The sequence below is a fragment of the Berghia stephanieae genome, chromosome 1 (assembly GCF_034508935.2).
Source record: "Berghia stephanieae isolate SIO BIC M18660-M18661 chromosome 1, UCSD_Bste_1.3, whole genome shotgun sequence".
Classification (NCBI taxonomy): Eukaryota; Metazoa; Mollusca; class Gastropoda; order Nudibranchia; family Aeolidiidae; genus Berghia; species Berghia stephanieae.
In genome coordinates this window covers 2,037,126-2,063,918 of record NC_088360.1, presented here as the reverse complement: position 1 = coordinate 2,063,918, position 26,793 = coordinate 2,037,126, and the positions used below count along the sequence as shown (strand labels likewise).

The 26,793-nt window shown below is 34.9% G+C and overlaps 1 protein-coding gene across 3 annotated transcripts in view; it reads right to left on the bottom strand.

The window, feature by feature from the left end:
- Window positions 1–26,793, bottom strand: part of LOC144966081 (uncharacterized) — a 52,629-nt gene that overhangs the window by 10,242 nt on the left and 15,594 nt on the right. For 2 of the 3 annotated variants that reach the window (XM_078902143.1, XM_078902151.1), the window contains 15 exons: window positions 26,071–26,187; window positions 23,716–23,788; window positions 22,085–22,189; window positions 12,012–13,507; window positions 11,204–11,330; window positions 10,788–10,918; window positions 8,598–8,716; window positions 7,233–7,311; window positions 5,310–5,438; window positions 4,429–4,509; window positions 3,355–3,429; window positions 2,846–2,998; window positions 1,922–2,071; window positions 966–1,055; window positions 298–405 (listed from right to left, as the gene is read on the bottom strand). In XM_078902143.1, the coding sequence (XP_078758269.1) occupies window positions 298–405; window positions 966–1,055; window positions 1,922–2,071; window positions 2,846–2,998; window positions 3,355–3,429; window positions 4,429–4,509; window positions 5,310–5,438; window positions 7,233–7,311; window positions 8,598–8,716; window positions 10,788–10,918; window positions 11,204–11,330; window positions 12,012–13,507; window positions 22,085–22,189; window positions 23,716–23,788; window positions 26,071–26,187 (3,033 nt within the window). The remainder of the gene's footprint in view (window positions 1–297; window positions 406–965; window positions 1,056–1,921; window positions 2,072–2,845; window positions 2,999–3,354; window positions 3,430–4,428; window positions 4,510–5,309; window positions 5,439–7,232; window positions 7,312–8,597; window positions 8,717–10,787; window positions 10,919–11,203; window positions 11,331–12,011; window positions 13,508–22,084; window positions 22,190–23,715; window positions 23,789–26,070; window positions 26,188–26,793) is intronic. The other variant, XM_078902159.1, reaches the window with a different exon arrangement.

Genomic DNA, 26,793 nt, shown 5'->3' with positions numbered 1-26,793 from the left:
TATTTCATTCATGGCACAAATCCAAATCTGAGAACTTCATGTGGAAATCCCAAGCTGGCATTCTGAAAAAGCAAAACCAATACCGTCAACTGGGGTGACTTTGTCTCTCGGGGTGACTTTGCCTCAACTGATTTGGAACATTTCGAGTATTCTCAGGCTTGTTGCTGTTATTGTCCTTATTAGAGGACTTGGTTTTTCATCAAAATAAATAACTGTTGCAAAACTAGGTATAATTTAGTATGTCCAAATCTATAGATACAAAGTCAACCCACTTGACGGTAGTTAAGTTTTACTAACCTCAGGAATGGGTGCGTTCAGGCCGGCTATTTTGAGATTCGGATAAGATGGTGGTGGGCCGTATCTTTGCATGGCAATCAGCCATGGAGGAGGTACCTTGTCTGAATTCTGAAAAGGAGAAAAAAATATTGGACAGAATCATTCAGCAAGCAACATGAATTAATTATCGTTGAAGGTGGAGCACTTGACTCACAAGCAGAAAAGACGGTCAGTTTTTCTCTGAATCCTCTGTCCACTCAATAATGATTGGGTAACAGGGTCTTTTCAATCTGGTGGAAAGCGCTTTAAGAACCAGCATTCTATATCCAAAGGGTATCATGGATTGTTACTTTCCATATAAAACCAGACCGTTTTGGATCAACACTAGCTTTTCAGGCTTTATGGCTGTGACTAGCCTCATAATCAGTTCAGGATTTAAAAATAACATTAAGACAACATAGTCTCATAAGTCCAAAGGAAGTTCGTGTAAAAGCCTTTCATTTAAGTTGCCAACCCTTGGTAAAAATTCAAATCAAGGTTTAAACCAAAAAAAAATTAAAATATAAGTATCAATATTTCTAATTTTATGTGAGAACCATTTGACATAGCTGTTAGGGCAATCAAATTGCGTACACAAGCATATCTGATATCAATGAGTTGTTGAGAATAAGTGTACAAAAGTAACTTACCATTCCAATGGGCATTCCAAGAGCCATTTTCAAGTCATCACTAATATTACCAGGTTTCTTCTCTCTCAATTTTGTTTCAAACTCTTTAGCCTGCAATAAATAAATTATTAAAAAATAAATATCTTATAAAAACAAATTGTTAACAGTGACATAAGGCAGATAGCAATTCTTGTCAGACCAGGCCTTTGATTGACAACAAACGTAACAATATGTTAACCCTCTCCTTACCAGCCATTTTCAGGATTTTCCCCAAAATTTGACACCCAACTAACACAAAAATAGATTTGTTAAAGCAGTAAAATTCTTGCAATAAATAATTTCTTTAGCAAAACATGCTCTCAAAACACTGTATTTTATGATGAACAAGAAAAATTTGAACAAGAAAACTGTTGGTTGTATCGTAACGAATGTGACGATTTTCCTAAAGTTGGTAAGGAGAGGGTTAACCAATGTTTCTATTGCATTACTTTTGTCAAAAGTTCTATATATTTAAAGTGTAAATGTTGCTGCTCGAAGCTCGAAGAAATAAATAATAACGTGAAGTTGAATGTAAGCTTCAATTTAATTACAAAAACAGATCAAATGAACGTTTCGGGTTTCCCCTTTATCAACAAAACAGGATGACTGAAACACCACAGATGAATGAGATGATGTGATAGTGGCCTGAAAATAGGAATTGGAGACAAAATATAGGAATTTCACCTCTTCCCCCCCCACCCCTATCCACTTTGCTTTTTTTTTTATTCTTACCATTATCATCATTTTTGTAAATCGGAATTTTAGAGACAATGGCTGAATAGTACAAAATGGAAGAGTGAAAATAGGAAATGATTCCGCCAAAACGAAGGGTTGGCAGGTATGTAAAAGTTAAAAAAGAAACTTCATTGACATTGACCATCCTGATCAATAATATAATCTGATAAACGGGTAGAAACAACCAGCAGCAGCCTACTCACCTCATAGTACAAATCTCCATGAATTGTCATTTTGGGCTTTGTCTGGAACCGGAAGAATGCGTCGTGGAGTTTCTGGTAGTCGATATCAATCTTGCCCATCTTGGGCCGTACCTTTTCCCTCATTTTAGATTTCAATGTTTTTTGATCCTCCTGGTGTAAAGAGACAAAAGGCAATGGTTAGCAAAATCACTTTAAAAGAAACTTAATCCCAGTTCATTGTATTCCAGTTAAACAAATGACCGTTGGTATAAAAGTGTTAATTCATGAAAATATTCGATAGATTAAAACCAGTTTTCGCTCTTTGGTTTATTTCGCTTAGTATGAACATCTTAGCCATGTTTTGTGCATGACCTGTAATTGTAGTATTGATATTTCTATTAAAAAGGGCCTAAAGCTGTTTGTATATGGAATAGGTGTGGTTTAAATGATTTACATTATTATTATTATTATTATCATTATCATATATTCTTATATCATAATTATATTATTAATTATTATTATTATTATATTATTATTTATTTTTATTATCATCATATATTATTATTATTATTATTTTATTATATATTTATTATTATTTATATTATTATTATTATTATTATTATTATTATTATTATTATTATTATTATTATTATTATCATTATTATGATAATAATCATCATAACACAAAAAGTGTGTACAATTCTCATAATAGATAACACATTTACAGGCTGGGCTGCCTTAAATTTAAAAAGAAAGAATTTACAAGGATTCATGAAAACCATTTCATTACTCTTTATTGTTTTCTTTTAAAAGTTCAATAAACTTCATAAAGGGCGACACAAACATTGTAAAAATCCTATTTTTTAAAAAAACAAACTTCACTGAGAGAAGAGTCGTTTTAATAAGTCAAAATATCAAATAATAATTTTTCTGACTTTTCTATACCTTTTCTTGAAGTGCAGCCCTCATTTCCTCAATACCTGTAGCTTTAATAAAATCGGGCAATTCAAAGGGAGTCTTTTCTATACCTCTCTTTCCTTGAAGATATTTTCGTTTATAACTCCAATGGCGAGGAACAGGAACTGAATTTCTTGTCGCCTGAAATTATGAAAATAAAGAGAAAGCACAAGCATGATATAGTTGTAAATAAGACTAGACCTCAAACCACACAAAAATTTGACATCATTAGCACAACAAGTTTTGACTGCTTCATGTAGGATCAATCAAAACTTTTCAGAGCCTATGAACAGGTCCAGCAGAGGCAATTATCATATCAACTTTCTCTAAACAAGAATTTTTCTTTCTTGTTTTTTTTTTTTTATTTAAAAAAAAGTTTCTGATAGAAAATTAAAACAACAAAAAAAAACAATCAATTAATTGAGTCAGAAATTTGAATCTCCTATCTTCTCCACCAAACATTATCATAAAATGAAGTCCCATAAAATACAATTTACCTTTAAATGTACAAGTAATCTTGGGTCTCTTGCTGTGACGTCGTGCATTTCCACAACATCTGGTCGTGTAACAAGCTAGAAGGAGGAAGGGGGGGGGGGGGGGAATGTTTTTTATTAATTTATTTTAAACTCAATAAAATAACAGATTTGCATTTGTCACGTTCTACTACTTTAACTGTTTGTGTACTTTCATTTTCAAAACTCCAATTTTAAGACTAAGACAAAGGAACCAGTCTGAGAAGCAACATTTCTATCCATTCTAAAAAAATAAAAGCCCAGACGAAAATGCAACAAAACTGGTAAACACTTCATGAAACATATAGACTGCTAACATTTACACAATTTCATTTATAACAGTACAAAAATATGAATTGTGTGAAGTACATACAAGGCTGTCAATTCAAGAAGTAAATAATAACGTGAAGTTGAATGTAAGCTTCAATTTAATTACCAAAAACAGATCAAATGAATGTTTCGGGTTTCCCCTTTATCAACAAAACAGGATGATTGAAACACCACAGATGAATGAAATGATATCATCTCATTCATCTGTGGTGTTTCAATCATCCTGTTTTGTTGATAAAGGGGAAACCCGAAACGTTCATTTTTTTGTAATTAAATTGAAGCTCACATTCAACTTCACGTTATTATTTATTTCTTCGAGCTTCGAGAAGCAACATTTACATTACTCAATTCAAGAAGTGAACTTTTATGGGGTTATAGCCATAGATCATCGGTGATATGATAATGAAAATAATAAATTTGACAATAGAAATCTTTGCAAATCTATTTCAAAACAATATGGCTAGAATGGACTATAAATAAAACAAACCAATGAGAAACTCTGAGTGGAGGAAATTGAAAAAAAAAAGGGTGTAAATGATGTTTTTTTGTTTACCAGAATGACACAGCCAATAATTGGCAAATTTATAGGAACTTTAAAAATTTACAGAAAACCAGCAACCCTGTGTTTCCTTGTTTGGAAAAAGAAAAGAAGCTACAGATTCATGGTCTTATCTTTATTGGTGACAAGTCTTGAAATGTCTTGGTCATTATGTATAAATATCCACGTACTTGTTTTAGTTGTGCTACTGTCAGTCTTGTTAACTTCTTCAATTTCTTTTTTGATATCTTGGGACCGTCTTCATCTTGCCCCTTTAAAAAAGACAAAGAAATTAATTGACACAATAAGACATTAACATATCATGTCACACCAAAAGATGATAGCAAAATAGTTTATAGAGATAAGGACATACATTAAGAACCACAACAACAACAACAACAAGTAACAATAATAATAATAATAATAATAATAATAATAATAATAATAATAATAATAATAATAATAATAATAAATAAATAATAAAATAATAATAAAATAATAATAAATAATAATAATAATAATAATAATAATAATAATAATAATAATAATAATAAAATAATAATAATAATAATAATAATAATAATAATAATAATAATAATAATAATAATAATAATAATAATAAAATAATAATAATATAATAATGACAAAAAATAATAATAATAATAATAATAATAATAATAATAATAATAATAATAATAATAATAATAATAATAATAATAATAATATAATAATAATAAAATAATAATAATTAATAATAATAATAATAATAATAATAATAATAATAATAATAATAATAATAATAATAATAATAATAAAACAACAAGCGCAACAACAATAATAATGAAAAACCATTGATGAATAGTAGTGTTGAAAACAAAACAGTATTTAACAAATATTTTCCTCTGCTAAGACAATTATATTCATAACAAATAGTTGCAAGGAAAGATCCAAAAATATTTTTTTAAAACAAAAAACAAAGTAACAGACTCCATATTTGACCATATGGAACAATTCAAACCCAAATTAAATATCCCAATTGAAAAAAAAATTATAACTTTTCAAAAACTCTTACGTTCAATAAATCATCATCTTCATCATCATCGTCCTCTTGAATGCCCTTGACCTTGAGAGGCTCATCCTTGACCTTGTCTGCTGGTTTGTCTTCAACTTTGATTTCCTTCGGATGCTCTGGCTGGGTTATCTAAAAGAGATGTGAAGGAGAAATAATAATAACAAAAAAAACAACAATAAGCAATTTTTGGGTGATCTCCCCAATAAAAAAAATAATTTAACCTGTTAATATTTACCTCCTTTGCACAATATTAACCTCTATTCACCCAGTCAGACAATATGAATAATTTAGTTCAATATTGATTGTCAGTTTGATGGATCATCTTCAATAATGGCTCAAATCAAATCGCACTGCACGAAAGGCAGAGATAAGGAGAAATAAAAATCACTCTAAAGGATTGAATTGCTCTAAGGTTGAAAATGCCCCGCATAAAATTGTGTCATTAATATTCGCCTGACTCTTTTAGGTGATGCCATAAAACAGTAAATAATTCTCAAAAAGCAAATGAAAAAACACACACCGAATAACAACATTTTAATTCTTTTTAATGCCAAAACAGAAGTATAAACATGCGTGTGAAAACCATGAAATCAGGATTGATAGATAATCATAACATGTCTATTCATCTGGTCCAACATGAAATGCATCAACCAATATGGGACAGCTTTGAAAACCAACGATACAAAGCCATAAATAAATCAACATGACAACTCTTACTTTAACAAAAAGTAGGGTCTGTATACATGTGAATATATTCTATTCTAGTCAACCAACACAGATACAATCTGCAGAACAAAGCTTTTGAAGGTAATAAACTCATTACTCGAAAAAGATATTATCCGACTAATAAAATCACTGGTGGCAAACTCTACACTTACGTTTAAATCACTATCAACATCGCTGGGAACTCCCAAAGGAGACTGAAACTCCAGATTCCTCAAATCCTTACCAGCGAGCTGATCTACACAGACGTTGATACAGCAGACAAGGCAAAGCAACACATACCAATAATATCAAATACTCTGCGACATTGGAATTTTAAGGTCAACGAATCCACAACAGACATCATAGTGGTTCACAATCGGAATGGAAAAAAGTAAGAAAACTCGGACACTGGATTAATGAGAATGAAGGAATTAAACAGAGAAAAATGCTACCTCAAACTGCATTCAGAGAACAACACAATGTTTGGAACAGGATGAACATTAATAATGAAAATAAAAGAATAAGCCTTTACGAAGCACTAGTGCTGCCAATCCTTATGTATAAATGTGGTATGTGGGGTCTTATAAAAAAGAATTTGGACACTCTGGACTCTCTTCATTGAAAACAACTGAGACGAGTTATTGGGGTACATTGGCCAGACAAAATTAGTAATGAGGATGTATATGACAGATGCAGAGTACAACCAGTCAGTATGCGAATAAAGCAGAAAAAATGGAAACTGTTCAGACACGTGCTGCGACGAGATGTAAATATTCCATCAGAAACCTCGATGTATGATTACTTCAAACAAGGAGCCAAATACAGAGGGCGTCTGTACACCAACGTCACTTCCAACAACATTGAATCAAGGTCTAAAAACATATCAAATATATTTAAAAACAACTGAAGAACTGATTTCAACAACACAAGGAAACATACAATTGCCTCAACACCTCAACACACATGACCTTCAAAAGCTAAAATACTTGCACTGGACAGAGAATTATGGAAACAAATTACTAACTGGATACTAAGAGCAGATGAAATACTCGAAGTAACACACACACATTGGTCACGGCAAGCGTCCATAGAGACATAGTAGTATTCATTTGTTAATTCATTCATTCAAAACAAAAACAAAAATAACAACAACAAAAAAACAATTAACAATAATGACAAGATAACATTTTTAAAAGATAAAAAAAAAAGTAGAACTACCTTAAAGGCTTCAAATATTTTGGCAAATGTGTGATAATTTGGGTCACTTGGATCAAGTTCTGGCTCCTCTTGAATATACCTGTGAAGATTAATGAGAATAAACTATATCTCATGATTGAATACGTGAGAGAGAATGGTTTTTATGTGTGTGTGTGTGTGATTGTGTGTATGTGTGTGTGTGTGTGTTTGAAACACAGTTGTATATAAATCATTAAATTACTTAAATAAGCTGCCAGTTGAGAGTTAAAATGACAAAATGAAAGGAAGACCCCTGGACGGGATTGACATTTACTTAGAGAATATATATCTTGTTAAGATTTTGATATACAAAGATAGTTACAGCACAATACCGTTGATATAACAATATTACATTTTTTATTGTTGCATTTACATAAATACTTTTCAAATGACTCTGCAGAAAATTGATATTGATAATTAACTGTATGATGAGTCATACATTTATGAGAGTAAAAAAAAAAATTATAATTCATCATGTAACGAATTTTTGGTGAGGCAGTTGTTAAGTGCAGAAGTGTTTCAAGTAAAAAACAAAATTTATTCAACCATTATCCTCAAAAAAAATTTGGTGAAAAAAATCCATATCTGGAGAATAAAATCCGAATTTTGCAAATTTTGGCTTTTAAAATTTTAGTTTATACCTATTGAATTTGCAGAAGTAGCAGGACAAGAAGTGTGTATTCTCATACCGCCAGTGGCTGTCAAAAACCAATCAATCAAACATCCTAAATAAGAAGATGCTAATCAAAGTATTCATCAGTGCTGATGGTGACAAAAAGTGAAAAAGTAGGAAAATGTTGAACGATTGCCTTTAAGCCCCATTTTTACTGCACTAAACCCCACATTTAGAGCAATTGAGATGATAGACTATCATTGATACTCTAGCTAACTTCTGGAGAGTGGGAAACTGCACCTGTGTGTTCCACCACACATCAACTCTCTCATTGCTAGCACATTGTTTCGAGAAAATGTAATTTTTAAAAGGAGGAAATTCCTCCTCTGGACTCCAAAATCGCGAATTTCCGCGGATCCGAGGGAAACCATCAGCACTGATTCATTGATAAAATAAATACTCTTTCATCTTTCAGGTTTTATAAAACCTGAAAGATGAAAGAGTATTTATTTTATCAAATTTTTTATTTTATCAATCTTTATAAAACCTGAAAGATGAAAGAGTATTTGTTTTATCAATGAATCAGTGCTGATGGTTTCCCTCGGATCCGCGGAAATCCGCGATTTTGGAGTCCAGAGGAGGAATTTCCTCCTTTTAAAAATTACATTTTCTCGAAACAATGTGCTAGCAATGAGAGAGTTGATGTGTGGTGGAACACTTGATTTGATACTTACTCCACTTGTACTTCTGGGGCCTTGCTCTTTTTGTCTCTCTTCTTCCTTTCCTTCTTTTGAACTTCAAACCTGTTACGTCTTGCCTTCTTTTTCTTCTTCTTCTTTCGTTTGTTTTTGGTCTGAGAAGAAAATGAATTTTTATAAGCCATTTCGTGTACCCTTTATATGATAATACAAATGGAGGAAACTTTAATCTATGGTTCCACTACATAGGGGAAAGAAAAAACCCAGTTATTTCAACAGGAAAAATTATAACGGGTATCTGGGAACATGCTGCAGCCAAATAATATATCTTGGAATTCATTTTGAGAATATACCAAATAATTCCAATGAATTAAATAATAATGAAATTAGAAAAATGTTTCGATGATGAAATAACTACTAGCTTGTTAGTCACTATTATTAGGTACTACCTACAACACCACACATTTCTTATAAATTACCATACCATCTCCTTTTCCTACATCAGGACTTGCTAGTCTTTTCTTTACATATCTGATACAATTGAAGGTTTCAGCATTCCTAAGTATTGACCAATCAGAAAAGTTCCTGCCATTTAGCACGTTCCATCCCCTTGACTACTATTTCCAGTCAAATGGTAAACATTCCTTAACTCCATAGCTACCTAAGTACATGCCAAACAGACAAATAGCTCAGTCCCACAGTTAGTATTTATCATAATATTTTAACACATTGATGAAGGAATTGCAATGCAACACCTGACGACACTATGCATCTTTTTTTTTTTTTTCTTTTTTTTTTTAAGGGTTTTACGGCGCTTGCAACACATTTAGGTTATATCAGCGCCAGTAAAAAGGAAGAAAATGAGATAGTAAAAAGTTCTAGAATTACAATTAAAGCACCCAAGAGAAAGGAATACAAAGGGGAACTGGGAACAAATAGGGATCAGATGCAGATTCCAAGAGCAAACCATCAATGTACTTAATTTGAGATCACCTATAAGTCTCATCCGGACACAAGCACAAAATCCAACAAAGAGGAATACACTCAAATGCTTACATTATACATTAAAAATAACAAACATAATAATACATAACAGAGAGATGATTTACATGGAAAAAAATATCATCTCCCAAAACAATATCTATGCATTTGACTGCTTCCCTCCCAGCTAGGACTCAGGCCAGGGCCAGGACAAAACCAAGTAATCTCTTTCCACGACAAAGACAGAAAGCAAGTTGGAAAACAGACATAGGGGATAGAAGACACAGCAAGTACCTCCCTGCCCACTATGGGAGGTCAGGAACCCCACCCAGCATCTTATTTTTAATTGTCTGTGTTCAAATTGTGAGTGATGCACAAGATCTGTGAACTGTTTGTTCCGGATGATTGGCAAGTACTTAGGATGGCTATCAGTCTTCAGTTCACTACCATTGGTTGATATCAGGGGCAAAATATACTTTTTAAGTTTCAAATTAAAAATAAAACCACTGAAATGTTTATTCCACTAGTTTGAATAAAATATACAATAACAGACATCATTTTCAAAAGTGTATGCAATGTATGTTGATTGAATAATCCAAGAAACACTATAAGATTATCGTAAAAATGGCAATCGTGAATTCCTTACTGTCTTAGCCATGTATTTTAATGACAAGTGAAAAGTAGATGAATAAATTGCTTAGAGATTCAGTTAACAGATATCATATACAGTCTAACTGGAGTCAAATAATTTTTAAAAGCTTAAGTGACTATTAAATTCTAAATGGAAATAGAAAAAAATATTTAAAAATCAGCTCTTAAAGTCATATCGGTTGACTTCTTATGTTGCACATTAAAGAAAAATAACAACCATGTAAAAAGATTAACAAAATCAAAATACTGCAAGAATTACACTTTTGAAATTTCATTATCTTTATTGTTGGTCTTCCCCCCCCCCCCTCTCTCTCTCTCTCTCTCTCTCTCTCTCTCTCTCTCTCTCTCTCTCTCTCTCTCTCTCTCTCTCTCCCCTGGCCATTTCTCCAATTCGATTAGTGCAAACATTGCCCCCACTGTCTTCCATATGCAACTCTTTAGATTATTTAGGATTGGAACAAAAAATAATCATTTGCAATACAACACTGGGATACTTAGTAGGCAAATTTTCTGAGGAGTTAAAGAAAAATAAATATATAGAAAATGAAGCAAAACCTCATCCCATTAAGTGACTCTAAAATGACTCTTACATACCTCTTTTGTTCCATCCTTATTTATTATCCTTTCGTCATTTTCTTCATCATCTTCATCTTCATCTTCATTTTCCTCTTTGTAAAAATCTTCATTGAAATCATCTTTTCTCTCTTTGTTGTTTTTCTCTTGTTCTGTGGAGGGAGACAACGGGGGCAATAATAAAAATGAAAATAATAATAGAAAATAAATAATTTTGATGATGATGATGATGATTATAATAGTAAAAATAGTAGAGAAAATAACAACAACAAAACAATAAAGTTATACAATAATGAGAAAATAATGATTGGTGATGATGATTATATACAATAATGAGAAGATTGATGATGATGATGATGATGAGAGGAGGAGGAGGATGAGGAAGAAGAAAAGAGAAGGCTTTTATCTGTACTAAAATGGTCATTAATGTCACTCACCCTCCTCTTCATTGTCCATCTCCAAACCGATCTCGTGTTCTCGTTGCGATTTAAATTCCAGCATTTTCTCTAACGCCTGGGGAAGTCTCAATTCTTTAGGGCCCTGGCTTTGACTAGACGGGGGTGGCTGGAAATTATAACAATAGTGAAATCATTTTTTGCTTTCACTCAAAATAATTGAAGAAAAAAATAAGCCACATATGACTAATTCAAGTCCAGAGTCAATTGAATACTGAATACTAATATTATATATTATTCTTTACAGCAAATACTACAACTAAAATAAAATCAGTACTTTTATTGTCAAGTCCAAAAGGCAGCTGAGCTTGTATTTTTACATAAAAACACATATTTTTGGTATCCAGCCAGCATCAAACTGTATGGGGTAATTGACCTTCTTTAGGTTTAGTGTTAATAAAATGCTGTAGACATTGTCTTCACATCATGCATTAGACGCACCATGAATGGCTGCTTTTACCTTTAAAATTTTCATAAGTAACAAGAGAATAAATAAATAAATAAATAAATAAATAAATAAATAATGAATTTATATCGCACATAAACATCCACATTAATCATGCTCTGTGGCGCTTTACATTTTTAAAAATTTTTAAATCACACTACATAAATAGAATGAATACAGAAACAAAATCTAAGCAACATCTATTTCATAAAAAAATAAGCCTTACGGAAGAATGATTAAGAAAGTCCTAAAGGCTGCATTAATAGGAATAATGTAGAATGCAGGCTCTAAAGTTATAAAATAATAAATCAGACTATGAGCTAATCAAAAATAAAAAGTACAAACCCTATTTGGCCCATCTTTGCCCAGTAGGCCAGGTCCATTATATGGTGGCCTGATTCTCCCCTGATTCTGGTTCATGTGTGGCGGTGGTTGCCTTGGTGGTGGGCCATTGTTTTCCATCTGGTTAGGCGGCCGTCTTCCATCATCCCTGATCCGTTCATCGATGTCCATCAGAGGGGGCCGCCTTTCGTCAATGTCCATCATAGGTTGGTCTGATCTTGGACCCGGCCCTCCAGGGCCCATAGGAGGACCACCTTGTCCCATATTCTGTGGAGGAGGTCCACCTCTCATACCAGGAGGTGGGCCACCTTGAAGCATGCCTTGTGGTGGACCACCTTGGCCCATCTGAGGATTTGGGCCCCTCATTGGTGGTGGAGCTCCTGGCCTCATTCCAAGAGGTGGCCCACCTTGTCCAATGTTTCTAGGACCACCTTGCCCCATATTTTGAGGGGGTCCACCTTGATTCATTTGGGGAGGGGGACCACCCTGGCCCATATTTTGAGGGGGTCCACCTTGACCCATTGGCCTTGGCGGACCACCTTGATTCATTTGGGGAGGGGGACCACCCTGGCCCATATTTTGAGGGGGTCCACCTTGACCCATTGGCCTTGGCGGACCACCTTGCCCCATATTTTGAGGGGGTCCACCTTGTCCCATAGGCCTTGGAGGACCACCTTGCCCCATATTTTGAGGGGGACCACCTTGTCCCATATTTTGAGGGGGACCCCCTGGTCCCATGTTTTGAGGGGGACCACCTTGTCCCATATTTTGAGGGGGACCTCCTGGTCCCATGTTTTGAGGGGGACCACCTTGTCCCATATTTTGAGGGGGACCTCCTGGTCCCATGTTTTGAGGGGGACCACCTTGCCCCATATTTTGAGGGGGACCACCTTGTCCCATATTTTGAGGGGGACCTCCTGGTCCCATGTTTTGAGGGGGACCACCTTGCCCCATATTTTGAGGGGGACCACCTTGTCCCATATTTTGAGGGGGACCTCCTGGTCCCATGTTTTGAGGGGGACCACCTTGCCCCATATTTTGAGGGGGACCACCTTGCCCCATATTTTGAGGGGGACCACCTTGACCCATATTCTGAGGTGGACCACCCTGATTCATTGGCCTTGGAGGGCCACCTTGACCCATTGGAGGTGGAGGTCCACCTTGACCCATATTTTGAAGTGGACCACCCTGGTTCATTGGCCTTGGAGGGCCCCCTTGTCCCATGTTTTGAGGGGGACCGCCTTGACCCATTGGAGGTGGACCACCACCTTGGCCCATATTTTGAGGTGGGCCACCTTGACCCATATTCTGAGGCGGACCACTTCTAGGGGGGTCATTGTGGCCCATCTGTTGATTTTGTGGGGGTGGCCCACCCTGTCCCATTTGAGGTGGCCCACCCGGCCCCATATTTTGAGGCGGCCCACCTTGCCCCATATTTTGTGGTGGCCCGACAGGTCCTGATTGTCCAGGCATCATCTGAGGGGGTTGAGGAGGTCCACCTGTTTAAAAAAATAACAGATTAATATTGGATTTTTGTGCTGCGGTTTTCAATAAATTTTAATTACTTAACAAACACCTTAATACAAGGGTGCAAGCAACTGGACCTCAAAAAGCCTGTAAGTCTACTTATGACCAGACATATAATCTGAAAAAGCCTGCAAGTTCATGGACTTACCTCGTCATATGAAATAATAATGTTGAAACACAGTCTAAATTTAATAATTATTGAAGGGTATACCATAGTAAGACACAATTGATATGATACAAAACACTTAAGCTTAAAACACTGCAATCACTTGTCAAACACAATTTGCAACCACACAATAAAAAAAATCAATCAAATCCAAATCGCAAAAAGCCGGCGACGTTTTTTATGGTAATCCAATCGGCCGGCACTCTTGCACCCATGTTAATATGACTTGTGTTTTTTGTTTGTTTTGGTTTTTCTGCAATACAGAAAATTTGCGATCTACATACATACTAACCAGAGAATTGACACTGTTAAGACACCCATTGCAATCACACATTTCTGAGCGTTTCATGATTCTTCTAAATGCAATAATATATCTCATTGAATAAATTACATCACTGTTGGGAGGAGTCTTAGGACAGACATTCTAATTCAATTGCATGATTTAGCTGGTGAAGCAGCTCTTCTTAAATATACCTACCTCTTTAACAAAAGTACAAATTGAAATCCAACCCAAGCAAAAAGAAAGAAAAGTTGAGTACTAGGAAGTGTGTATTTTGAATAACTCATAGCGTCTTTCAAAGATTTTCTCAGGAGGTGCAGATCTGGTTCCAGACCTTAAAAACAAACCCCATAATATTTGCAGTAACAGAGTAGAACTTGTAAGCTGATTTAAATTCAGGATATTTTCATTCGTGAAATCCATTTTGTCTATAGTTTCAGCCACAGTTGATATAACAATATTTCTTAAAACTACTAAAATACTTGTACACAGCTTTTGTTGCATCCAGATATTTATGCATGATTCCCTACAAATTCAAAGCTATTCGAGATTGTGACACTTGGTATATACGCTGGAATTTTGAGATTATTCTGGCTTTGTGTGAAATGTGACACCGTCAGGTCATTCAGCACCAGTAAAAGAGGAAGGTCATGAGATAGCAGAATTTACATACAGAAGATTATCTGCACTAACATGCACATATAAAAATGTAAGATATATAACTCTCCCAACCTTTATTGAATCACAGAGTTATCAATAACTGATAGTGCCTATGTTGCATATTTGCAGACTCCATTCACCTATGCAGCCAGTACATAACGTTGGCCCACGTATAAAGAACAACTTGCCAATCACTTGAACCATGCAAATATTATACCAGTTCAATGATTTATGAATAACAATTCATCCAACAACAAAAATAAGCTGAAGAGTCATGTTGATCCCTTTCTACTAAATTGATTGGATTTTAAAAACTAGTTAATTTATATCAGTATAAATATATAAGGCTGTATTTCATCAAATATCATTTTCAAATCTAGATGTTAATTATGTAATACTATATATAAGTGAATGAGTTATAAGTGAGTTGACCTAAATTTATCTTCTAAGAAAATCTGCTATGTGGTATATATTATTATTATTATCAATATAATCATCAGTATTATTATTATTAACATCATCATTACTATTATTCATCATCATCATCATTATTTTTGTTTTTTTTGTTTCTTGCTTTAGGTCTCTTCCAACACAATTGAGGTTATATGAGAGACCGCTGAAACAAAAAAACAAGCAATCTAACATATATAGTACAAATGTAAATCAAAATCATAACCTAAAGATATCATAAGCTAAATCATAAATAACCAAGAACAAACAGGCAGAAGATTTACAGAAAAAACAATATCCCCTGTCAAAAATACAATCACAAACCAAAGAAGCAGGATAGGCTAGTAAAGAGAAGAAGAAACGACATCACTATCGGATCGTACACCCATGCGAACATCATAGGTATATGATTCAAGGGTGATGCTCCCATCCAACCACCCGCTTCATCATCATTATTATTATTATTTTTATCACTATCATTATATTACATATTATTATTATTATCATTATTATTACCTGAATATGAAACACTCGAAAGTTAAGTTTAATCTTGGAAAAAATAATTAAATTAATTTAGCGGCCCGATCACATTGACAAAAGGCAAATGCAGTTTGTTTCAATCTCTTAATCTCTAACTAAATAATAAACACGATGATTCATTTATATGTACAATAAGTAACTTCCCAACGTGTGACTTATTGCATAACCTTTGTGAGTTTTGTAAACAATTAGAAGTAGAATATCACTGGAATGTGAGTTGTTTTCACCACTTTCTTCAATGTGCTGCAGACGTAACACTATCTTTTTTTTCTTCTCACTAGTGGAGAACCCGGAATATTTGCAGAGAAATGAACTATTACAGGAACAGGCACTCATCTATAATACAACTGTATTGAGGACAACAAGAGATGAAGTGAGTAGGAAAGTTCCAGAAGACAATAGAGAATAAAAAATTTTCGCAGCGGTGATGGGGATTTGAACCCGCGACCTTACTGGCAGGACAACTCTGCGTGGCCAATGAGAGTGTGACTCTACCGTATGAACTATCCACGTGGAGCTACCGTACAAGCTATCCACGTGGATAGCTCATACGGTAGAGTCACGCTCTCACCGGCCACGCAGAGTTGTCGTACCAGTAAGGTCGAGGGTTCAAATCCCCATCACGGCTGCGAAAAAAAAAAATTATTCTCTATTATCTTCTGGCACTTTCCTACTCACTTCATCTCTTGTTGTTACCAACATTAGTGCCTGCTCCACTCACTTTTCTGTATTGAGGACATTAACATAGGTCCAGACAAATCTTTTCAGCCATCAACAATAAAAATTGATCCAGTGATAAAGGTGAGCACAAATGAATCTGGCATAAAGGTGGTAGCAATCCCCAAGGCCAAGGTCAAATTAAGATTGAGCCAAAGGGTAATAATATTACCCTTAAGTTTTTAAAAAAGGTTTGCAAGTTACTTGTAAATCAATTTGTAAAAACTAGTTTTATAACTGGCAAAACTTTAACATAGACTGTATGGAACAATGGTAATCCCAAACCCAATTTTTTTTTCTAAGAACAGATTTATAAGTCAAGAGAAGTAAATAAATGGCAAATAAGCAGATTTCCATCCTACCAAAACTCAATACACTTTCAACATATCATTTATCTCCCAAAAGCAGACATATTAAAGCTCGAATGAGCAGCCACCTCAAAGCTGGTAAAATTTCCTTGAACTTTAAACTAGATATAAAAAAATAAAGTCAATCTTAACTGTAGACTTTATAACGACAATAAAATTCGCAATTTCTCACCAAAAATATGAGATGTAAAATGCACAAATAAACAAGTGAATCTCCACTTTAACAACAAATAAATAAATAAATAAATAAAATAAATTACATATAATAATAATAATAATAATTTTTTTTTTTTAAGGGTTTTACGGCGCTTGCAACACATTTAGGTTATATCAGCGCCAGTAAAAAGGAAGAAAATGGGATAGTAAAAAGTTCTAGAATTACAATTAAAGCACCCAAGATAAAGTAAGACAAAGGGGAACTGAGAACAAATAGGGATCGGATGTAGATTCCAAGAGCATACCACCAATGTACTTAGTTTGAAATCACCTACAAGTCTCATCCAGACACAAGCACAAAATCCAACAAAGAGGAACACACTCAAATGCTTACATTATACATTCAAAATAAAAATAATAATACATAACAGAGAGATGATTTACAAGGAAAAAAATATCATCTCCCAAAACAATAACTATGCATTCGACTGTTTCCCTCCCAGCTAGGATTCCGGCCAGTGCCAGGACAAAACCAAGTAATCCCATTCCGAGACAAAGACAGAAAGCATGTTGGAAAACAGATATAACGGGATAGAAGACACAGTATGTACCTCCCTGCCCGCTATGGGAGGTCAGATAATAATAATAATAATAATAATAATAATAATAATAATAACAACAATAATAAAGAGCTTATATTACTTTAGAACAGTTGAGAAATATATATACATTTCAATATTGCACATTTCCACAATGCTCATAGCTTTTAATCTTGACAATACTTCATTTACCACCCCCCCCCCCACCCCCTATGTACTAGTCTTTGTAGTCCTTCAGAGCCATTAGGCCTAAGAAGCCGAAGTTTATCCCTGATCTTATAGCGTGGAATGGACAATATAGTAATTCCTTGCTATCCTTTGGAGAGGATGCTAGTCCATGGCAAAATACTTTCCACTAGATTTTAACAGACCCAGCTAACCAATCACTGCTGGGGGAGTCGAAAGAGAAACCTCTAATTCACTAGGGATCGATCTCAGTCTCTTTGCATGCGAAGCCAGTGCTCTACCATCTAAGCTATCGGGACCCCCAGTCAAGTGGAGCAATGTGTGTAATTTTCCTTAACAAAGGTCTACTATCCTGTAAAAAAAAATATAAAAAATTGAGCTTTTATATAGCGCAATATCCACTAAATGTGCTCAAAGCGCTTTACAAGGGGCCCCTAATTAACAGCAACATTTAACATGTAGGACGGGACATAACGCCTGTTAGGCGATATTACAATTTTTCGGACAAAGACAACACTGTTAACGGCCAGGTACTCATTTTACACCTGAGTACGGTGAGAGAATGTGAGTAAAGAGCCTTTTCCAAGGACTCAACTGTGCGCAGAGCGCGAGGCTTGATCCCAGGACCTTCCGATCCGAAAGCGAGTGTCATACCACTAGACCACATAGCCACACACTGTACACTGATGTGCTTACTCAGAGACGTGCTACCGATCTGCGGTGCAATAACAAAAAACCTTTTCTAGTGTATAGAGAAAATTGTTATTTCATTTATAGAGAGACCATAAATTGTCGAAATATCTCGATACACAGCTTCTTAGAAATAGATTTACAGGTGATTAAACTTTAAAATTTTAACCCCTGTCTGTCATCTGCATTTTTTGCGGCCGCAATGGCAATTTGCGGCCGCAAATATCAGGGCGATCCGCAAATTTTGGGAAAATTGGCAAATCGCGTGGCAAATTTTGGGGAAAAAAAAAGAAGCGAAAAGAAAATAACGAAAAAAGAAGTGCGAAACTTGAGAAATGTTGCAGCTTTGCCTGGGCCCAAACCAAGGGAAGCTACTCTCTACGGATAATGATCCTTTGAAATCTTTGTAACAACGCTATTCACTTTACATTGTGTAAATTAATAAATGTAGCCTCCTTAAATGTAATAAATTGTCTTTTATATATATTTTTTTCTGTATCGCGTGTTAATTTTTACTGAAACGCTTAGTTCACATCGGCAAATTTTTTGGCAAATTTTGGGGGGTTTTTGGGCAAATTTTAGGTCCCAATTTGGCAAAAAATGCAGATGACAGCCCTGTACTGCCTCGCCTGATGGATATGAAAAAAGATAGATAGTATGCGCTTGGCTAAGAAGCTCATAACATTGCCATCCGGAAGTATAACGGACCAACACACAAAACTGTGTCGATCCATGAACGTTTATAGTCAGGTTAATACAGTTCAGTGAGCATTACTCATAAACGCGGATGGCAAAAAACAATAACAAAGTACTGAGTGACGTCATCTTCGAACTATCTATATAGTAGAGAAAAAAAATATCTGTAATTGGCCATAATAAAATTTGAAAAATAGAATTTTCCCTGGAAAGAAGTAGTCCTTCAGAGCTGAAGTTTATCCCGGTATCTATAGCGTGAGACTGACAATAGCAGTTGCTTATTATCCTTTGGATAGGATGCTAGTCTATTGCAAAGTACTTTCCACCAAATCTAGCAGACCCAACTACTCAATCACTGCGGGTGGATAGAGGAGTCAGGAAAACAAAAAAAATCTCGACTACACCAGGGATTAATCTTGTCCCTTTTCGTGAGAAGCAACGAGTGTTCTACCCACTGAGCTACTGGGACCCCTTCAGTAAAGGAAGCTGACACATACATTATCAGTCAAATCAATAAGGCAATCTTCTCAATGCTTAAACTATGCGGCTATGTGGTCTGGTTGTATGACACTCGCTTTCGGATCGGAAAGTCCTGGGTTCGAGCCTCGCTCGGCGCATAGTTGAGTCCTTGGAGAAGGCTCTTTACTCACATTCTCTCACCATACTCAGGTGTAAAATGAGTACCTGGCCGTTAACAGCGGTGTCTCTGTCCCAAAAATTTGTAATATCGCCTGACAGGCGTCATGTCTCTTCTTACATGTTATGTGTTACTGTTGGCCAGGGACCCCTTGTAAAGCGCTTTGAGCACGTTTTGTGGATATTGCGTTATATAAAAGCTCAAGTTTTTTTTAAAACCACACAACTAAATTCCCATCTAATACTGCACATGAGGCCTGGGCAGTATCATTTTCATCAAAGAAATGATAATATTATGGTCTGGAAATCATCTACAACCGAGTCAAATGAAGTGTGGAGAGAAAGATCAAGTGAGTAAACACGACTCATATAAAATGGAGCAACACAAAACAAATGTCGTTTCGGCCTTTGGTCTCTTTCAAGTAAACAAGAGAGAGAGAGAGAGAGAGAGAGAGAGAGAGAGAGAGAGAGAGAGAGAGAGAGAGAGAGAGAGAGAGAGAGAGAGAGAGAGGGAGAGAGAGAGAGAGAGAAGAGAGAGAGAGAGAGAGAGAGAGAGAGAGAGAGAGGAGAGAGAGAGAGAGAGAGAGAGAGAGGGAGAGAGAGAGAGAGAGAGAGAGAGAGAGAGAGAGAGAGAGGAGAGAGAGAGAGAGAGAGAGAGAGAGAGAGAGAGAGAGAGAGAGAGAGAGAGAGAGAGAGAGAGAGAGAGAGAGAGAGAGAGAGAGAGAGAGAGAGAGAGAGAGAGAGAGAGAGAGAGAGAGAGGAGAGAGAGAGAGAGGAGAGAGAGAGAGAGAGAGAGAGAGAGAGAGAGAGGAGAGAGAGAGAGAGAGAGAGAGAGAGAGAGAGAGAGAGAGAGAGAGAGAGAGAGAGAGAGAGAGAGAGAGAGAGGAGAGAGAGAGAGAGAAGAGAGGAGAGAGGAGAGAGAGAGAGAGAGAGAGAGAGAGAGAGAGAGAGAGAGAGAGAGAGAATGAGATGAAGTAATGAGATATAAAACTATATAAATCAAGAATAAGGGGGACGGGAGGGAGGTGTTATTGAAGAATACTAGACAGCAATAGTGTTAACATTAACCCCCTACCTACCCTTATAAAATAAATAAATAAATAAATTTTTAACATATATATATATATATATATATATATATATATATATATATTATATATATATATATCTTCTCTTGCACGCACACACACATACTTTCAACTATTTTGACAATATAATATATATCTATATATATTTCATGTTTACTTGAAAAAGACCAAAGGCCGAAACGCCGTTTGTTTTGTGTCGTTCCCTTATATATGAGTCACATTTACCCACCCTACGTTATCTCCATCTTATTGGCCCATTTAGGCACATCTAGTTTCAAGTGATGTAATCTTAAACATACAGAATTAGAGGACAACAAACTTGTCTAAAGAACTCCTTGATCATACCCCATCTTGCCATTTAAAATCCACAACTTCCATAATGATAAAATCACCATAAAATTAAAAAAGAAACAAGACTCCGTCATTAATTGGAATTCATAAAAATGGCAAAAAGAAATAATTAAACAAAACCAACATAAATCCAAAGAAAGCAACAGAAAATATAAAATCGCGAAAATATATATAAAGTCTTAGTTTATTTATTTTTTTCCTTTAAAAAAAAGCTCAAAGAAAGTAATAACATAATTTCTCACTCCTTCTTAGGAAACGATGACGCAAGAAACCTAGAAATATAGTTTTCAGTCAGATATTTAGGCATACATGATTCATTATGAGGCTACTGACAATAACTATTGTATTCCTTATCAAAACATCAGTTGTTTAAGCTTGTTGGTAACGGAAAAAAAAAAGAGAAAACAAAACAAAAACAAACAGCAAAACAAAACAAAAACAAACAGCAAAACAAAATAAAACAAATAAAAAAATAATTTTTTAACCCGCAAAAAAAAAATAAAAAAATATCCCCCCCCCCCCAATCTCCCCAAAAACAAATAAATATATTTATCAACAACAACACCATCAATAATAACAACAACAACAATAAAAATAATAATACTTTTAACAACAATAATAATAAAATATTCCTCAGCAACTTAATGGTTGCTCAGATGAACTGCGACCTAGGTACAATGAATTCGGGAACCGACTGTCGAATATAATTGCTGTCAGAAATGTAAATATCAATAAAAAAGAAATAAAAAGGGGATTTTTTTCATATCTTGACTAGACCTGATTTCTTCTTAGAACCAAGTTCTTTGAATCCTATATAATAATATATAATGAAAGTCCCAAAGACGCTGATGCTGATATAAACGGTCTGAAAAGTATTTAGCTTGTTGGGTAACAATACAGCAGCAAGGCCCATGGATCAGGAATTCATCCCAACAAACGCAGACCTGGGATTGGAATACGACTTACCTTGCTGTGGCATTATATTGGGACGTTGCTGTGTGACCATCTGAACACCCGAACTGCGGATTCCAGAAGTGGTTGGTAATCCTGCAGGGGCTAAGGGAGCAGGCCCTAGAATGAACAATATTCAAATATCATCAATTAAGATAAAAATAAAATTTTAAAAATTGAGCTTTATATAGCGCAATATCCACTAAATGTACTCAAAGCGCTTTACAAGGGGTCCCTGGTCAACAGCAACATTTAACATGTAGGACGGGACATGACGCCTGGTAGGCGATATTACAATTTTTCGGACAAAGACAACGCTGTTAACGGCCAGGTACTCATTTTACACCTGAGCATGGTGAGAGAATGTGAGTAAATAGCCTTTCCCAAGGACTCAACTATGCGCCGAACGCGAGGCTCGAACCCAGGACCTTTCGATCCGAAAGCGAGTGTCATACCACTAGACCACACAGCCGCACTAAAACAGATAAACAGATCAAAGGAAGCTACATATATATGCTGTGAGAAAGCTATTAAGATAAATGTATTATGTTACACATTTTGCTGTGTGTAGCTTTGTATTCAAGTGCTATGACACTCGACTTGTAACCTGTAAGTCCTTGGTTCGAGTATCTGTTGAGGGCACTACGATGAGTCCTTGGAAAAGCTCTCTATTGCATTTTCCCACCATACTTATATTTAAATGTAAATTGGGTACCTGGCCCATTTCAGCATTGTCTCAATTTAAAAAACCTGTAATAGCGCCATACAGGTATCACACCTAGTCCTCCACTATTAAGTGTTGTTGATTTGAGACCCTTTAGAGTGCGCTTTGAGTGTTAGTATACAGATATTGCACTAAAAAAAAGCAAACGATTCTTCTTCTTTTTCGTACCTCACCCAGGATGTTGAGGATTACCAACAAATTTGAGAATTCCTTTATTCGTATTTTCATTTTGAAAAGTATGCAGGAGCATGTGAACGCTACTTAAGAAATCAAGACCTGTTTTATTGTCAAAAAGAAATCATTCCTCACCCCCTTGTATGTGTAAAAATACAACCAAAAGAAAAAAACAAAAAAACACCCAAATCTTCTACAGACCATATTATGCCCAATTTTTTTTTCTTTCTCATAATATCTTAAAAGTTTTCTGTATTTTGAACAGAATTGCATACTAAAATGAGAAATTTCAGACTGGTAAGCATACCTGCCTACTTGAAAATTTCAAATTCAGTAAAAAATACAAAATTCATCAGTAATTAATGGTCAAATTTCAGTAATACTAAAGCAAACAAACTAATGATAGATACACCCTATTATAGATGTAAAATAAACTTACCATGTTATATAGAGGACAGCCTGATAAAATAATGTTGGGGTTCTTTTCCTTACAAAAAGCTATCACACCATTGTCTTTCCCTAGCATTGAGATGTTTTATTGTAACATGTGGTAAATAATGAAAAAAAAATTATTATTTTTAAATTTAACGGTGCAACCATTTGTATCGGTAATATTTCTTCTATTTCCGTAAGTCCGTAATTGTCCTTACACTTCCGTACCAATTACGGACGTTACGTTCCGTAATAATAGGCAGGTATGGATAAGCAAGCCTGGAATAAGCCAACCAATCGCAATGAAAACTCTTACCAGGTCCCATCATCCGTTTCTGCTGCTCATTCCTTTGTGCCTCCAGCATTGCCAACTGCTGCTGCTCCATTAACTGTGGATTGGTAAAGATGACAAATGATGAGTCACAACAGTGGTCGGGTCACTCATTAAAAATATAAGGAGGGATCGTATATGTTTCCAATTGAAAAAACTGAGCTTTTATATAGGTGCGATATCCACTAAACATGCTCAAAGCGCTTTACAAAGGGCCCCTGACCGACAGCAACACGCAACATGTATAACGAGATGTGATGCCAGTTAGGCGATATTACAATATTTTTTTGGATAGAGACAACACTGTTGACGACCAGGTACTCATTTTACACCTGGGTATGTGAGAGAATGGGAGTAAAGAGCCCTTTTCCAAGGATTCAACAATGCGCCAAGCGAGGCTCGAACCAAAGACCTTCCAATCCGATTGCGAGTGTCATACCACAAGACCACATAGCCGCACAACAATTATAGAAATAGATGAGATGAACTAATTTACCTATCTATTCATAACTGAGATTGTGATAAAGGTCATTTTCATGATGTCCCAACATAAAAAAAAAAAACAACCAAAAAAAACCCAATCAATATCAAGTACTTCAGAGAATTATGTTTCATCAATTACTCTTGAGTACGAAACAAAAAAAACAAAAACAAAAAAAAATACAACATTGCAACATCAATGCTGGTAACTTGCATTTATATATATCTATAAATTTACCTTTTCTACTTATCACTGTAGAAAAAAAATAAAAGAAAATCCAACAAATTTTTAAAAATCACTTGTCTGTTTCTCTATCTCTTCCCCATGGTTTCTGACAAATTTTTTTTTTTTTTTTATCTCCACAACTGAATCGAAGCAGTTAACATATCTCTGTAATTAAAACCTAAAGGTCGTAGTTCAATAAATGTTTCCTAATTGGTGGCAGGTCTGATATAGTCTTATAGACATGTCTTCTAGGCACAATCAAAACAATTTAAAAATAATAATATAAAAGTTTTTAAAAACGAATAAAAAAAAAAAAGAAAAAATAACTGGATTAGTGTACAGTGCTGATGGTGACAAAACGTGAAAGAGGAGGACAATTTTTACCGATTGCCTTTGCACCCTATTTTTTACTGTAGTAACCCCCATTTTTAGAGCGCTTGAGATGACAAATTATCATTGATACTCTAGCTAACTTCAGGTGAGTGGGAAATTGCAGCTATTTATTCCATCACACAATTTCACTGCCAGTACATTTGATTGGGGGAAATGTAATGTTTTTCAAGGATAAAATTCCTCCTTTCACTACAAAATCATAGATTTCTGTGGATCCAAGGAAAACCATCAGCACTGCTAGTAAAAAAACAATATAAACAAATACAAACTTTTTAAAGTTTTAATCCTCATTAATGAACGTTTTTTATTACACTATGAACTTTGTGCATTTATGATTCGTTCGATCATGAACAATTTTCGATAACTTCAGTATTCTACATCAGCACTGATGGTAAAAAAATATATAAACAAATACAAAGTCTATTCCTCGGTAATGAACGTTTTATATTATACTATGAATTTTGTGCATTTATGATTCATTCGATCCTGAACAATTTTCAATAACTTCAGTATTCTATGACAGTAAATTTTCGACTTTAAATTGTCATATTGATATATTTTTCCTTACATTCAAAGTTGTGTTAAACTGTCTGTGAATGATACAATACAAGCTATATGAGATTTTGTAATCATAAACTATTATATAAGGCATTTAAAGGATAATTCTTATATTCAGCCTCTAATAAGATAAGATAAGCTAAGATAAAAATATAAAAAGTAAGCGTCTGAATGCAGAGCTGCCAACCCCATCTGATGAGAATGTGTACAATGGGACCTCAAAATGGGGGAGATTTCATAAAAATGGGTACAATCCTGAAATCGATGGAAAATAACCATTGTGAAACTAAGAGGAAGGTATAATTACATAAAGTCACACCACACAAGCTCCATTGCAGCAACAATGATGTTCCCAAGACTATAATCCAATCCTTTCAGAATTCTACCTCCCAGCATGAAGATCATAATTGGTCAAAAAATATATGAATATCCACTTGGTCACCAAGGTTTCTCAATAGGCTAGTAATAGTATGAATAATAATAATAATAATAATAATGAAAACTGAAGTGACTCCATACACTGAAAATGGGTATAACCTTGGGGGAAATGCGTACAAGCGTACAATCGCTGAAAATACGTACAATTCCGCATTTTTTGCTGTAGGTTGGCAGCTCTGAGAATGTACCCAACAAAGCTTAATTTCTCTTCTTTTTTTCAAATTGATATGACGTCTACAACTTACCTGTTGTTGGGCTTCCCTTTGTTTGTCCATGTCAATCATTTGTTGTTGTTGTCTGACTTTCATCATGAGCTCCTCTTCATTCAAATCCCCTTGTCTTGGATTGAAGTTGGAGCCAGGCTGAGGATTTAAAAGAAAATAATAATAACAACAACTGCAACAACAATGACAATAACAATAATAATCCTTTCTTTAAAAAATATAGCATTGTGGAGAACATTGTGCTTATTTGAGTCAATAAAAAAATTGATATGGCGCACAACTCTACTGAAAGATTTGAAAATTAGAAATGTATTTTTTACAGATAGATAAACAGATAACTTGAACTTATTAAAGTGCTAGGGTGTTTGTTTTTCCTATAAGGGTTAATTAAAGGTACTAGGTTTAATTTTTTCTTGGGGTTAGTTGAGGGAATATATTATTAAATATATTATTGGTCCACACAGAAAAATCAACCGAAGATATACCAAATTACACAGACAACGTTGTTTACCAATCTGCCCTCATTAAATGATGGTGAGTACAGTATCGAATGAAAATAGTTCTTTCCCCGCAAAATTGCGGGCTTTTTACTAGTATTATAAATAAAATAATAATATAGACCTGTAAATGAGCTCTATAAAAATTGACTGAAACTCTTCGACAAACTGAAGATTCAATTTTTTTTTTTTAAAATAAGGGCATCATTGGAGAGGAGAGTGATAAATACAATATATCAAAATAGTG